General features: G+C 39.3%; 1 protein-coding gene across 2 annotated transcripts in view; it reads left to right on the top strand.

Moving 5' to 3' along the window:
- The window catches only part of tbck (TBC1 domain containing kinase), a 229,090-nt gene that overhangs the window by 160,656 nt on the left and 51,940 nt on the right, over nucleotides 1-16,494 (top strand). For both annotated transcript variants that reach the window (XM_059965386.1, XM_059965385.1), the window contains exon 24: nucleotides 14,023-14,198. In XM_059965386.1, the coding sequence (XP_059821369.1) occupies nucleotides 14,023-14,198 (176 nt within the window). The remainder of the gene's footprint in view (nucleotides 1-14,022; nucleotides 14,199-16,494) is intronic.

Genomic DNA, 16,494 nt, shown 5'->3' on the forward strand with positions numbered 1-16,494 from the left:
TCCTGTGGGACCCAATATCCAGCCAAACATTATGAAGAAGTGTGTTAAGCTCTCTATTTTAAATCCAATTTGCTTTCTTCCATGTCATTTCTAACCTTTTAGCCTTCTCTAATTAACTTTTGCCCAGTACTTTTGGATACTAGCATGAAACATTCATAGGAATTTCATTCTGCCAGTACATTGACTGCAGTGGCCAACTGGCAGTCAATATTTGCATACATGTTTACCAACTCTTTCTTTACACACTTATTAATTTTTTTGGAGTACACACATTAGCAGGGCCATCATTTTTTTGACATTTCCAGTTACCCTTGAGGTTAATTTCTCCTCTTCTGCAGAATATTTCCTTCAGGCGAATGGGAGGTACAACACATGAGTGGTCTAGTTCAGCACTCCATTGCATGCTGGCCTGATTTGTGGTTCAACTTCACAAAATTGCATTAACTGTACTGTTAGAAAATATGGCACTTTCCCAAACAAAACTCAGCTGCACAGTATTCTTTCTTGGGTCAAGTTGAGTTTATTGTCAGATGCACAAGTACAATGTATAATGAATTACTTAGTTGGAAAAGCAACACAGACAGATGGCAATGAAGAAAGCAACTATCAAAAGAAATAAATAAACTATATATAAATCATACACAAATTGTGCCAACCTTATGCAATAAAGAACACATTTCAAACAAAAGATAAGCATATTCCATTGTAATACAAAGTCAGAATCACATGTACTAACACTAATATATGTCATGAAATTTGGTGTTTTTTGTGGCTGCAGTGCAAGACATAAATAATTGCTATCAGTTACAATAAAAGTAAGTAGTGCAAAAGACAAATAGTGAGGCTGTGTTTCTGGTTTCTTGACCATTCAGAAATGTCATTGCAAGGGAAAGAAGCTGTTCCTAAAACACTGATTATGTGCCTTCATGCTCCTGTGCATCCTCTCTGATGGTAGTGATAGGAGGACTTGTCCCAGATGATGAGGGTCTTTAATGCTGGATGCTACCTTCTTCAGGCACTGCCTTTTAAAAATGTCCTCGATATTGGGGAGTATTTGCCCGTGATGTAGCTGGCTGAGTCTACAACCCTCTGCAGCCTCTTGTAAGTTTATGCATTGGAACCTTCAAATCAGGCATGATGCAACTGGTTAGAATGCCTTCCACCGTGCATATGCAGACACGATGACATACCATATCGCCTCAAACTCCTGCTGGCATGCCTTCTTCATGATTGCATCAATACGTTGGGTCCAGGATAGATCCTCTGAGATGGTGACATACAGGAACTAGAGGCTTTCCCTCGCTGATCCCTCAGTGAGGTCTGGTGCACGCTCTCCTGAACTTCCCTTCCGGTCAAGATACGATGTTCCTTTGGTCAACATCTTCTGGATATAGATCATGAAACCATATATTTCACTACTTTTATGTCTTTTACGTTTGTTTTTCGTCTTGAATGTGATTCTGGAACAGTTAGAGCCTGTAATTTGCTGTTCAGAGATCGTTTGGGTATTCCAGTGCTCTGCAGTCTCCGAGGGGATACCGGGAGGTAGATACAGCATGCAGGAACCTCGTGGCAAGAAGACTGCAGGGCACAAGCTGATGTTCATCTCCATTTCACCAGTCAAAGCTTCCATTGTTCACTGATTAAAGTGCCGAGGGAGATTGAAACATCGAGGCGAATACAGAAGGTGAGCGCCAGCTAGCTGTCTGTCTTTTGACCGCTGGAGGATGTTTCTGATTTTGGAGAAGGGAGACTGCCTTTTTTATCGCTGGCAAGATCACTGTGCTACAGAGAGGGGAGACTGTTCTTTTTTATCACTTGTAGATTGATCAGCTATGGAGAGAGTAGATTGCCTTTTTACCGCTGGTGATATTGCTCTGCTTACAGAGAGGAAAGGCCTGTCGCTGTGCCCAGAGAATTTTACCCACGTTTTCTACATTTTGGATATGGACTTAGACTATAGACTTTTTCAGTCTTATTTTTTATATTCTGTGTTTATCGCCCGATCGTTCTCCTTTTTTTGTGTGTGGGGGGAAGGGGAATTTGGGGGTCGATGTACCCGTTCTGTTTTTGTTTGATTTATTTGTGCAGCAAGGAGCAATTTGGAGGGCTGATGATTGTGCGGCTGTTAGTTTCTTTCTTAGTTTTGTGACTGTCCGGAGAAAAAGAATTTCAGAGCTATATACTTTCACAATCAGCTGAGGTTGAGCGCAAGGTTGCTGTTGCGACATCACTCAACTAGCCAATTTATTTCGCTCACTTATGCCTCTTCATCGCTATCTGAAATTCAGCAAACAACAGTGATGTCATTGGCAAATTTATAGATGGTGTTTGAGCTGTGCCTGGCCACACAGGCTTAAGTGTAGAGAGAGTAGGGCTGTAGGTTAAGCATGCATCCTTGAGGACATTGTATTACTATACTGAGATAGTTATTGGGGTTGTGCAGGTTGGTTCAAGACCCAATGGTTGACAGGAAGTAGCTGTTCTTGAGCCTGGTGTATGGGACTTCAAGGACTTTCTTGTGAAGAAGTTAAAAGTTTATGCTTTATCTGACATTTCCCAAGATGGAATGTGAATGATTGTGTCCCAGCTGAAGAGCCAATGCATGTAGTAATTGGTGTACTGCTATGACAGCATCAGCAAACTGGGTTCAATTTCATGGCTATGTGTATGGAGTTTGCATGTTCACCCTGTGACCGCATATGTTTCCTCCAGGTGTTCCGATTTCTTCCCACAGTACAAAGAATGAGTTCTGTGCCTGCTGCGTTGCCGCCCCTTTCTGATTTGAACTGACCTTTATCTTTCATTCCATGAGATAAAGAAACAAGGGTCCACTCTCTCACTGTCTCCAGCTGTACATGCGGCGCCTGTGAATGGAAGTAAATGCAGTGCACCCAACTGGCTGACAGACAGCAGAACAAATATCTTAAGTAACTTAATGAAACAAAAAAAGGTGCCAATGATTTGTTGATTAGGGGAGTTTTTTTATTTGTTCTATCCACTGTAGAAGCTTTGCAGATTTTATTCTTCTGAATGAATGTTAGCACTCCTGAGTAATCTTACTATTTAAATTTAGGTTTTAAAAAGTTGTAGCTGATCTTCCAAGTATGGATGTGCTCTAAAGGAGGAGAGAATTTGCTATCCAGAGGGAACAGGATAATAATGTTTAAGTTAAACTGTGTGGGAGCAGTATTGTATAATCCCCCTTCCAGGACGCTGTGAACTATCATTTGGGTTTCTTGTGCCTTTCACAGCGGATGGGCTCTACTTCCAAGAGAGAATGGTGAAGACAATGAGAAAGGGGTGTGTGTCATCATTGTGATGCTCTGTTCGAGGATCCTTGCATCTTGGGGAAATGGCCCTGATTTCTGGGGCATGTTGTAACCTGTAACCGACTGGAAGCCCGAGAAGAGTTTATTCGTCATATATGCCAGGAAAACACTAGATCTTTTTTTTAGGATTGGCTGTAGTTTACAATGTTGCTCCCACTTTTTATTTAACTGCATATCAGATGATCATTATTACCAGTTAAAATACCTCTAAATCCAAGCTTTGTAGGTCAACTAATGTGCAAGAAACCACATTGTTGCATGTTCTGTAAAATGCAATGCCATGTAAACTTTGATTTTCGTAAGAACTGGCTCTTAATGATCTTCAAAATACCCCTTTTTTCAGCTGAATTCTACCCTGACTATATCATTTGTAATTAGAGACCATTGTATTTCAATAGAGATACAAAGTGTCTATTCTCCTGTATCTCACATCTCATCCGAAATAATGTACTGTACTTCAATTTGTCTTGTCAAATACAGTTTTAAGTGAAAACATTAAGCCTCCAAATCTGGTGTGTATTATCAGATAGCACATCTTAGACGGGGCCTGACATCATCAATCAGTTGTCTGATTTCAGCTCAGTCTGATTCTGTTTATCTCAAATAATATTACTTTGATCTATTTTTGTGCCCAGGCATGCTAGTAATCACCACAGTTTGATAGCTGGCATTTGACGTGAGGCATCTTTGTTCTCTATTTTCACACACAGAAAATTTATTTGAATTATGTTCAACCAGTTTGTGTGTGAGATAGCTTAAAACCTTTGACAGTTCAATGGGAAGCAGAATTTAGTAAGCTACCAATAAAGTTAAGCTTTAGAGTTGTGAAGAAGACTGCATCCTTTAATGATTATGATGAATAAGGGACCAATCTAAGTAGGCTGACTGAAACAGCCCTGAATACTTAACATGTGTTTCAAATTAAAACAAAAGGAGCAACATGCACCCTCTGAGGATCTCTCTGCCCACTGTCTCATGTTGGATACTTTTCATGATTATTTTGTTGAGAACCATCCTTGTGGGTTTATCGAGTTGTCAGGAATTGCAGTCCCTTTGGGAAACAAAATTTCCAAAAAAATACACAAGCCTGTATGTTCTTTTTATTTGACTTTTTAAAATTCCTAATGTAGTGATTCTATATAACATTTCCATTTGTCCTTGTACAGTTCTATTCTGTGCCTCATTTTTTTTTTACAAAGAATTATGAAATTATGAATTCTGATGCAACTTAATGGACCTTCAAGATTACCTGAGACATGCTTATTTTTATATAAAAATTGCAATCTTCAGTCTCGTTACAAACAGTAACATCTGAATAATAATGCCATTTATCTTTATTTTATTCTTGAAGTTCAAGAGCCCCTCTGTTAAAGATTGAATTTCAAGTAATAGGCATAATTTATTTCTATTTCTGATGGTTATAAATGCTGATCTCTCCCTTAGAAAGTCCAGGAATAAATAACTTTTCATAAACTTAGCATTAGATGTTTCTTTTTAATAGGCATGTGGATCATCCTTCAAAGTGTGCTCTAATCAACTCAGAAACTTTGCATTGCATATAAGATAATGCTCGAGTGTTTATTGGCCTACATAACTCATCTTCCTTTAAGTTAATCACTCAATAAATCAAAAGATCGGCTAGATTTTGCAGAAAAATTAATGTGGGTCCTAAAGCTAATACATTGATACTTGTGCTTTCATTTCCACTCTTCAAGTTCAAGTGTATTGTCATTCAACCATACACATGTATACAGCTAAATGAGACATTGTTCCTGTGGGTCCAAGGTGCACAACGTAGTACATATATTCACACACAGCAGATCTCATTGTGATCCAGCACATCAGCCACAAAATAATATTAGCATAAGTCCCTGAGTGGTATGGCCTGAAGATTAACAGGATGATATGAAATACAAAGTGCCTGTTTATGTTAGACAGCATAAAGTTACTGGTACTATTATAATAAAATAACATACCCATAACACCCATGACTGTGCAGCTAGGCACAGTTCAAATGTCATCTTTAAATGTGCTGCTGATACAGCTGTTGGCAGAATTTCAGAAGGTGACAAGAGGATGTACAGGAGTGAGATGTATCAGCTAGTTGTGTGGGGTCATAGCAACAACCTTGCACTAAATGTCAGTAAGACCAAAGAACTCATTGTGGGCTTCAGAAAGGGTAGACAAGGGAACACACACCAGTCCTCATAGAGGAATTAGAAGTGGAAAGAGTGAGCAATTTCAAGTTCCTGGATGTCAGTATCTCTGAGGATCTAAGCTGGACCCCAACATACTGAAGCAACTACAAAGAAAGCACAACAGTGGCTATATTTCATTCAGAGTTTGAAGAAATTTGGCTGGAAATTTATACAGATGTACTGTGGAGAACATTCTAACCAGCAACATCACTGTAAGGTATGTGGGGGGGGGGGGGGGGGGGGGGGTGTGCCACTGCACAGAATCAAAATAAGCTGCAGAGTTGTAAACTTAGTCAGCTCTATCATTATGTATTGCTAAGTACTTCTGCCACAAAGACAACATATGCCGGCAATATTTAACCTGATTCCAATTAAGATCTGATTCTGAAAAGTGGCCACTGCAGGATGAGAGTGTTTGGGAGTTGGGGAGGTGTGGCAGCAGAGTTTTCAGACAAGGTGTACGTGTGTGCTGGATGGCAACAGGGTGTTAAGAAGTCTAACAATGTTGGTTAAGAAGCTGTTGGGCTGTAAGAAGCTCGTACTCAGCCTAACTGTTCTGGTTCTTCTACTGCGTTACCTTCTGCTCAAGTCAAAGAGGTTTTGGGAAGGTTGGGAGGGGTCTTTGAAAATGCTGGAGGCTCTGTGTATACAGGGCTTGTGATCTATGTCCTGCTTAGGGGTCGGGTGGGGAGAAGAGGGAGACATCGATGTTTTAAGCAGTCCTTACTTTCTGTCACAGAGTCTTGCAATTCCCATTCCAGACAGTCAAGGGATTGAATTAGATTACTCCATGTCAGGAGTAATTTAGTTCTATCCCTTTTATATTGTCTGCCATCTGCCTTCACCAGTTCTCCCTCAAAATGGGACCTGACATTCTTGACCGAGGCGTGACGAGATCCTGCAATATGTCAGATTTGATGTGTAATCCGTTTGAGGTTCAGGTCTAGGTTAATGATGGGTCAGGTCTAACACTGCATAACAGTCTAGCTTAGTACTTCATCCAGGTCAAGATGCTTTGCCATCCTTCTCCTCTCTTCTCAATCAATAGAATTGAGCATACAATATTCTAGGGTTTTTTTTCTCCCTGCTCTTCTGCAGATGCCTTAGGGTCAGGCCAGAGTATAGAAAAAAACCTAGCTACTTGAACTCGGGTCAGCTCTCAGATTGCTTGTGATGAGGAGGGGTTTCAGATCTCTAGATAGAACAATTTTGATAAATGGAAGATTCAATATAGGTGTCAAGAAGTTTGTAATGTGACTAATATGGCAGAAATTGAAGAGCAAAGTTATTTCATTTACAAAATCATTTTCTTGGTTGTCTCTATCAACAATCTATTTTTTTAAGTTTCTGGCTACAGAATAGGAGCTGGTAACAATCAACAAGGGCAACAGGCAGGCAGCGAGCAATGGGACAAGCAGTGGCTCTCCTTAAAGGAACTTAGTAAAAACCAGAGAAGGAAATTGAAGATGGTGGAGATGAGGGCAGGGATATGAAGATAATGGATCAAGTAAAGTGGATGAGTTAAATTTCAAATCTAGTAAAAAAAGAGAAGTGTAGGAAAGGAAAATGCGCTAAGAGTACGATAAAAACAATAAAAAGAAAGGTGTAGCAAATGGAATATACGGTGGAAAAGCATGAAGTCACTCAATTAACTAGATGAGCTAGTGGAGAAGCAGAGTATTTTTTAATAGACAATAGACAATGGGTGCAGAAGTAGACCATTCGGCTCCTCAAGTCTGCACCGCCATTCTGAGATCATGGCTGATCATTCACTATAATAGACAAAAAACAGTGAATTATTGAGCGGCATTGGGGTTTGGAAGGATCTGGGTGTCAAAAATCTCTGCATAACACACCAACCATTAATATGTAGTTTCAGCAAGCAGTTAATAAGATAAACAGTATGTTAGCCTAAATTGTCAGAACTGGAATATTTTGTAAGAGTCTAGTCTCCCTGCAAGAATGGTCTTGCAATAGAGCAAGTGCAGCAAAGGTTCAGCAGATTGATTCCTGGAATAATGAGTTTGTCATTTGATGTTGAGCAAGCCAGGGCTACAACTTCTTGAGTACAGGAGATATTTTTATTCATTTAAAGGATATGGGCTTTGTAGGCCCTACCAGATTTAATTGCCCATCCCTAACTCCTCTTGAGAAAGTGGTGCTGAGCTGCCTTCTTGAACTGCTGTTGTTCCTGAAGTGTGGGTAATCCTCAAAATGCTCTTAGGAAGGGCATTGCAGGAGTTTGATCCAGTGACAGTGAAGTAATGGTGAGTCAGTACAGTGTGTCGTTTGGAGGGGAATTTCCAGGTAGAGATACTTCCATGCTTTTCCTGCTCTTGTCCTTCTAAGTGGTAGAGGCTGTGGGTTTCAAAGGTGCTGTTAGGAAGTCTTGGTTGCTGCAGTGTAGGTGGCACAGTGTGTGTGTGTGTGTGTGTGTGTGTGTGTGTGTGTGTGTGTGTGTGTGTGTGTGTGTGTGTGTGTGTGTGTGTGTGTGTGTGTGTGTGTGTCTGTCTGTCTGTCTGTCTTTTGTGGAGTAAGTGAATAGTTGTGTGAGGTACCCATCAAACAGTTTACTGTGTAGCATGTTGAGCTTCTAGAGCATTGTTGAATCTGAACTCATCAAGCCTTTTTCTATTTTTTATGTAAGGAATGGGGAGAGGAAGGGCAAGAATGTTGTTTACACAAACCCAATAAAAGAATAATTTCACAAACATGAGGAAATCTGCAGATGCTGAAAATTCAAGCAAGCACACACAAATGCTGATGGAAAGCAGCAGGCCAGGCAACATCTATAGGAAGAAATACAGTCGACGGTTCGGGCCAAGACCCTTCGTCAGGACTAACTGAAAGAAAAGATAGTAAGACTAGTAAGAAAAGATAGTAAGATAAAATGAATAATTTGATTTATTTGCAATGTACTGGCTATCTCTTCATCTCTGCAAATGTGGCCCATTTTCTGTATTAAAAATAGCAATGTATTATGTGGTTCAGATTCACAGAATCTGGTTCATTATGTCCAAAACACACTAATCTGTCAGATGACCCTATGGGTCAGTGATAATAGTTATATTATCATCAAACTCTCCTCAAGCCAATTCAAAGAGAAAAAATTATGTTCAAGTACATTCCCTCTGGCATTAACTTCCACAAGGTCAGCAAAATGAACAGCAGTTGTAGAATTGATTCAAAAATGTTCTCAATAAAACTTTGAATTTATTGTTACTGCCAGCTTTAAAATACCCACATTGTATAGTGCCAATATTCAAAGTAAATTTACTATTAAAGTGCATGTATGTCAACATAAATATCCTGGAGATTCATTTTCTTGAGGCCATACACAGTAAATCTAAAAAAACAGAATAGAATCAATGAAAGACCACATCCAACAGGATGGACCAACAACCAATGTGCAAAGGACAACAAACTGTGCAAATACAAAAAGAACAGATGTGACTAAACTGATTGACGAAGGTAGAGCTGTAGATGTAGTGATTTCAGGAAGGCTTTTGACAAGGTACCCCATGCAAGGCTTATTGAGAAAGTAAGGAGGCATGGGATCCAAGGGGACATCGCTTTGTGGCTCCAGAACTGGCTTGCACACAGAAGGCAAAGAGTGGTTATAGACAGGTCATATTCTGCATGGAGTTTGGTGACCAGTGGTGTGTCTCAGGGACCTGTTCTGGGACCCTTGCTCTTCGTGATTTTTATAACTGACCTGGATGAGGAAGTGGAGGGATAGGTTAGTAAGTTTGTTGATGACACAAAGGTGGAGGTGTTGTGGATGGTGTGGAGGGCTGTCAGAGATCACAGCAGGACATTGATAGGATGCAAAACTAGGCTGAGAAGTGGCAGATGAGAGTGAGGTGGTTCATTTTGATAGGTCAAATATGATGGCAGTGTGGAGGATCAGAGGGATCTTGGGGTCTGAGTCCATAAGGCACTCAAAGCTGCTGCGCAGGTTGACTCTGTGGTTAAGAAAGCATACGGTGCATTGGCCTTCATCAATCATGGGATTGAGTTTAGGAGCCGAGAGGTAATGTTGCAGCTATATAGGACCCTGGTCAGACCCCACTTGGAATACTGTGCTCAGTTCTGGTCGCCTCACTACGAGAAGGATGTGGAAACCATAGAAAGGGTGCAGAGGAGATTTACAAGGATGTTGCCTGGATTGGGGAGCATGCTTTATGAGAATAGGTTGAGTGAACTCGGCCTCTTTTCCTTGGAGTGACGGAGGATGAGAGATGACCTGATAGAGGTGCATAAAATGATGCATTGATCGTGTAGATAGTCAGAGGCTTTTCCCACGGCTGAAATGGCTAGTACGAGAGGACACAGTTTTAAGGTGCTTGGAAGAAGGTACAGAGGAGATGTCAGGGGTAAGTTTTTTATGCAGAGAGTGGTGAGTGTGTGGAATGGGCTGCCGGTGATGGTGGTGGAGGTAGATACAGTAGGGTCTTTTAAGAGACTCCTGGAGCTCAGTAAAATAGAGGGCTGTGGTAACCCTCGGTAATTTCTAAGGTAAGAACATGGCCGGCACAGTTCTGTGGGCCAAATGGCCTGTATTATGCTGTAGATTTTCTGTTTCCATGTTTCTGAAGAAAAAAAGCAATAATAATAATAAATAAGCAGCAAATACTAAGAACCTGATAATCTTCTCCACCACACATCTATAGAAATTAGTCAAAGTTTTGGATGTCATTCTGGATCATGGCAAATGTCTAAGGAAGTAGACGCACTACCATGCTTTTTTCATAATAGCACTCACATGCTGGACCCAGGACTGATCCTCTGAACTGATAACACTGAGGAATTTAAAGTTGTTGACCCGTTCCACTTCTGATTCCCCGATGATGACTGATTTGTGGACTTCCAGTTTCCTCCTCCTGAAGTCAATAATCAGCTCCTTGGTCTTGCTAAGATTGTGGTGAGAGGTTATTGCTGTGGCCAGATTTTTAATCTCCCTCATATAATGATTCATCACCAACCTTTGATTTGGCCAATGACAGTGGTGTCATCAGCAAACATGAACATGGCATTGGAGCTGTGCTTAACCTCACAGTCATAAGTATAAAATGAGTAGAACAGGAGGCTAAGCACACATCCTTGTGGTGTATCTGTGCTGATGAAGGTTGTGGAAGAGATGTTTTTACCAGTCTGAGTTGACTAGGGTCTGTAAGTGAGGAAATCGAGGATCCAATTGCACATATTGATATTGAGGTCAAGGTCTTGAAGCTTATTGATTAGTTTTGAGGGGATGATCGTATTGAATGCTGAGCTGTAGTTGATAAAGAGCATCCTGGTGTATGCGTTTTTGCTGTCCAGATGTTTCAGGGTTGAATGAGGAGCCAATGAAATGGCATCTGCTGTGGACCTGTAGTAACGGTAGGCTAATTGGAGTATATCCAAGTCACTTCTCAGGCAAGTATTGATGTTTCATCACCAACTTCTCAAAGCACTTCATCAAAGTAGACGTAAGAGCCACTGGATGATAGTCATTAAGGCAGCTAAACAGATTCTTCTTGGGCACCAGTATAATTAAAGCCTACTTGAAGCAGGGGTTATGTCATGAAGTTACATTCCTAAGTAATATCTTCATTGCTATTCACCTAAAATATTTCAAACAGCAGTTGGAAGAGGCCGCTTGGCCTGTTGCTCTCTCTGGAGGTCCTAGAACTAGGGCATAATCTCAGGATAACAGGTAGGCCATTTATAGGTGAGATTAGGTGATTTTTTTTTCAGGAAAGGACTGTCTATCTTTGGAATTCTGTACTTAACGTGCATGGGGGTACTTACTGTGTACAAATCTGAAATAATTGGAATAGGATGAGAGTGGGCAACAGGATCAACTATCATTTTAATGAGCAGTAAAGTAGTCTCCGGCCTTCTATCTTTTTGAAGATGTCCTGCTAGTGTCAGTTAACCTGTCCTAAAAAGTTTGCAATAATTTTTCCTTCAAGAAAGTATCCAATTACTTTTGCACAGAAGTGATCTGCTAGAGATTTGAGATTTTGTGTGTTAAAAAGGACACACAAACATAGTTAGCTCCGGTATCTCTTCTGGCAAATGGCTAACAGGGAATTATGACACACAGTCCAAATTTTCAAAAGAGATGAAAAGTTCATATTGAGGTTACACACCTGGTTTTTCGGTCACTTTTCCAATTTCAGTTTAAAAGTGAATGAGTTTTGTTTCAAGTTGTATCTGTTGTACAGCTGGCCAAGTTGTAAGCCAAAGCAAGGCAAGGCTTAAGAAGCTGTTTCATGTTTAATCATGTTTATGTAAAAGAGAAATGCAAACCCATGCACAGCCTGGAGATGAATGTCATACACCATATGACTTTCTACTGTACTGTGCTCCTTATCATCACACAGTAACAAATTATGAAGGGAACGTTTATTGGACAAACAAAGCTATTGAATCCCAGCTCAATAAGCTAATTCATTTAGGGAACAAAATTCAATTGATGCTGACTCCATGAAGCTGAAGGAAAGTTGAACAGGAAGAATAATTTTGTGGGTGGAAACAGTATGAAAATAAGTGCTTTCTTACAAGTAAAAGACACGAAATGGGGTTGAAACAGTAAGAACACCTCTGTTGTAGTCAGAGTTTGATGAATAATCAGGAAGTTTGGCTGAGTAATAAGAAAATATAAATCCCAAGAAAATGATCTGGTGCAACTGAATAAGTACTCTTACATCAAAAGTAGCAGGAAATGTCAATGAAGTATTAAAAACAGAACAAATCAATAATGTTCCTTGGTATCAATATATTTGTCCTTTGAAGCATTATGTAGGAACTGTTTGGAAATTGGGATGTTTACTACTTCTTTGTCCCTGACATAAAATCAGAAATATTGCACCAGAGGTTGATAATAAAAGTTAATGTGTGCAAAAAGTTGAAACTAATTTAATAAGCAATTTTTCATGTGAGATATACCAGTGTTCTTCAGCTTTAGCCCCTTTTGAAGGATGACAGTGAGTGAGAGCAGGTGCTATGGTAGGAAAAGTGACACAAGCATGAGTGAGATTTCAAAGCAGCATTGGGCAGAAGAGTAATGCACAATGCTTTTGGCATTTCCATCGACCTTTTAATCATAACTTCCATCACCAAACTTAAGAGAAACAGACAATATAAGTTCTTTCAACAGCAGCACCACAGCTAAGGAGTACAGATATTTTACCAAATTTTACGAAATGGATCCTGAAAAGCATTGAAGTTTGATTTTTAGAATTTAGAAACAATTAACTGGCCCAATTATCCCACGACCTCAGCTCTCTCTCAGTCCAGAGTTATATACATAAAACTCCACAGGAGATTGATTCAAGAGCCAGTGTATGTCTTGTGCAGTAAGCTGCTGTTCTTTCCTATTTGTGGGTTGTGCACCACACCTTTGCTCTACTGGAACCAATCACTTATTCTGAAGCAATGAGCCAGTCAAAAGTAGGTTCGTTATAAATATCTGTGTCTCTGTTTGCCATGGAAATTATCTTTATAGACAACCTATTTTCTACCTTCAGGCAACAACACACACAAAATGCTGGTGGGACACAGCAGGCTAGGCAACATCTATAGGGAGAAGCGCTGTTGATGTTTCGGGCAGAGACCCTTTCATTTTTATTTCAGGAATGTGAGCATGCTATAGCCCTTGAACTCTGATTTGTTTAACCACTTCTGAAGGCATTTGAAAGGTATCCATGTTGCTCTGTGGTTGGAATCATATATATGATCGTTTGTGTATGGAAGGCAGATTTCCTTCCCTGAACAATGTCAGTGAATCAGAAGGGGTTTGATGATGATCCAGTAGCTTCATGGTCACTGATATTAACTCTTTATGGTGCAGAAGCAATTGAATTTTCCTGAAGTTTGGCTTCTTAACTTCTTAAAATGCCTTACGGTTTGTAAAATTATTGTACAAAAATAAAGCCATAATATTTGACTTAAAAATGATGACCAAATCATTTTCCCAGGGTGCAAATGTCCAATACTAGAAGACGTGCATTTAAGGTGAGAAGGGAAAGGATTAAAGGAAATGTATAGGGCAAGTTTTTCACATAAACAGTTGTGTTTCTCTGGAATGGGCTGCCAGAGGTGTTAGTGGATGCAGATACGATCGTGGCGTGTAAGAGGCTTTTAGACAGACATGAATATGCAGGGATTGGAGGAATCTGGATCATATTCAGATGGAGAGATTTAGTTTAATTTGGACCAAAGATCCTTTTTGTGTTTTGTACATAGTTCCTATTTTGAAATTTGGTGACTGGATATCAATACAATTATTTATTGTTTTCTTTGCTAATATTCACTTTGAGTTGACACAAACGTATTCCCTCTCCATGTGAAAGTTGTATTGTAGTGCTTGATGGCAATCTTTAAAAGTTTAAAACATAAAGTTGATCGTTAACATTTGTAATATTTGTACAGTATCTGTGTTGCAGTTTTAAAATGTGTAATATGGTACCCTCAGCTTTTTAATTAGAAGTTGTCTCTTTCAGTCACGTGAACCTATTAGGTTAGCTGAACTCAAGGCCGAAATGTCACCACGGATATCTGCAGAGGACCTAATTGATCTGTGTGAGTTGTCCGGACCTACAAACTCCAAGATGCCCACCAAAAAGACAAAATCGGGAAAACCAAAACTGCTCGTGGTGGACATTCGCAACGTTGAGGAGTATCCTTGAAACAAAATATAAATATCTTTTTCTCCCCTTATTTTACAGTTACTCAATGTAAAGGGTATTTCTAATTTCTACATTAGAAGGTTGTGTAGATTCATATACAGGTTTAGTTTAGTTTATCGTCATATATTAGGTTATATTTATATAAGTTTATTGTCAGGATATGGTGAAAGTTCTTGTTCACATGAAGCTCACACAGTAAGTATGAGAATAATAGATACAACAATAAGTACAGCAACCAGTGCAAAACAACAGAATGGTGCAAAAGTTGCAGAGCAGTTTGAAGTAATGTAAAAAGAAATGCTTAAGTGACAATTAAGGATTAACTGACAGAGGTAGTATTAAGAATCCAAGAATATGGCAGCATCTCTGGGAAGGGTGTGTGATAGAGATTATTTGCTCAGAATTTGAGAGCATTGGGGAAGAAACTTCCTTAGTCTTGTTATCTGGGCTTAAAATGTCCTGTATTTTCTCCTGGAAGTTAGAAGTGAGGAAAAGGAATGGCCAGATGGCAGTTATTTTCTATTATTAAATAAATATATTGACGGTTACGATCAATAGATTTTTTCAACACCAAGGGTTATGATAAATCAGCTGGAAAGCACAGGATCAGCCACAATCGTATTAGATGATTAAAAGGCCAAATAGCTCATTCCTCCTGATTATTTAAATTCCTCTTGTTTGACTAGAAATAAGCTGAAAATAGGGAATGAATGTAACGTAGCATAAAATAGGCAGATAAAAAGCTTAGATGTAAAGATATTGAACACAGTTCTGATTTTGAAATTTGAACTGGCGTCATTGTGAAACTTAAGCAAAACGTATCTTTGCAAAGCCATTCTTTTAAATGTTGACAAGTACATATTAAAGCATATCTTTTTTTTTGTAATCCTTTCAGCAGCTAATGTTTATTTTGTATTTTTATGGGCTGCTTTATGAGGTTTGACATGTGGCCTATTGGTAAAACGAAAACTTGGCATTTGATCAAATGAATCAGCTTCATCAACTTCAGTTCTATTTATAAGATTGTACTAGTGAGATGATTTTTTATGACTTTGTTAAGATCTTGGACAAGTAAATGCTAAACATTTCCATCTTTTTCAAGGTTATGGTAGCTCCATTCAATCATTCCACATTTGATCAATGTCCAAATATTTTACTGTTAAGTACATTTTTATGGAAGTAAGCAAGATCTGTATTTATGTAGTACTTTGCATCACCTCAAAGCAACACATGGTGATTTAAACTTAGTTAGGTATCCTCAGTTAAAGTGGAAGAAATGTTGCTGCCAATTTACACACATCAAAACTAGACAAATGCCAATGTGGGAGAACAGGTAAGTGCTTCAGTGATGTTAGCCAAGGGACAACCATTGTCCAAGGGGAACTCCTCTATTCTTTATTACAATAACCCTTGATCTCTTAAGGTCACCCAGGAGAGTAAGTTACTCATGGGAATGACCGATTGTCTTGTTTTAACATTTCTGAGAGATGGTACTGGGCATATCAATTGTAAGTGTTTTCTCTTGTGGTGCTGTTTTGTTGGATGCTTAATGACTGGAATTTTCTGCATTTGTACTTTATTTTCTGGCTGAAATCTCAAAATGCTGAAAATCTTTGTTACTAACTTTCTTTCCCTTTGTAGTTTTTTCCCCTTGTTTAACCAGTGTTTTTAATCAAAGGAATTGCATTACTAAAGGAAACTTTTGAATCTCTCCCCTCTGACATGTAAGTAAGCTTCTTTACACTTATGAACTGAGATGGTAAAGGTAAACCACAGGCAATGTCCATTACAACTTCTACCTGTGTGCTCTTGTGTGATTTGTTTTTGGTCTGTTTGTCCATGTTTTTGTTCTTTTCAGTTACATGTAGTGCAGCTGAATATTATAACAGTGAACTACATTGTTTGCAGCAGGCCCGTAGACCCAGAGTGCACTATATTCTAAAACAACAGTGCAACTTAGAAAATCATTGCTCACTGTACTGATGGGAACATTTTCATTTTCTAGATCACCTTTTTTGTGTAAGCCCTCTGTAGTGATGTTTAATATTTGATTATTAGAACGTAAGAATTATACCAGGAGCAGGCTAACTGGCCCAACGAGCCTGCTGTGCCATTCAATTAGATTATGCCTGATCTGGTCATCAGTCCAGCTTCACCTTCCTGCCTTTTTCCCACAACCCTTAAATCTCTTGCAAAATTCTATCTAGCTGCATCTTAGATATGTTTAACCAGGTAGCCTCTATGACTTTTCCTTGTGAAAAGCAATTCCTCCTTATCTTCATCCTA

The sequence above is a fragment of the Hypanus sabinus genome, chromosome 3 (genome assembly GCF_030144855.1).
Source record: "Hypanus sabinus isolate sHypSab1 chromosome 3, sHypSab1.hap1, whole genome shotgun sequence".
Classification (NCBI taxonomy): domain Eukaryota; kingdom Metazoa; phylum Chordata; class Chondrichthyes; order Myliobatiformes; family Dasyatidae; genus Hypanus; species Hypanus sabinus.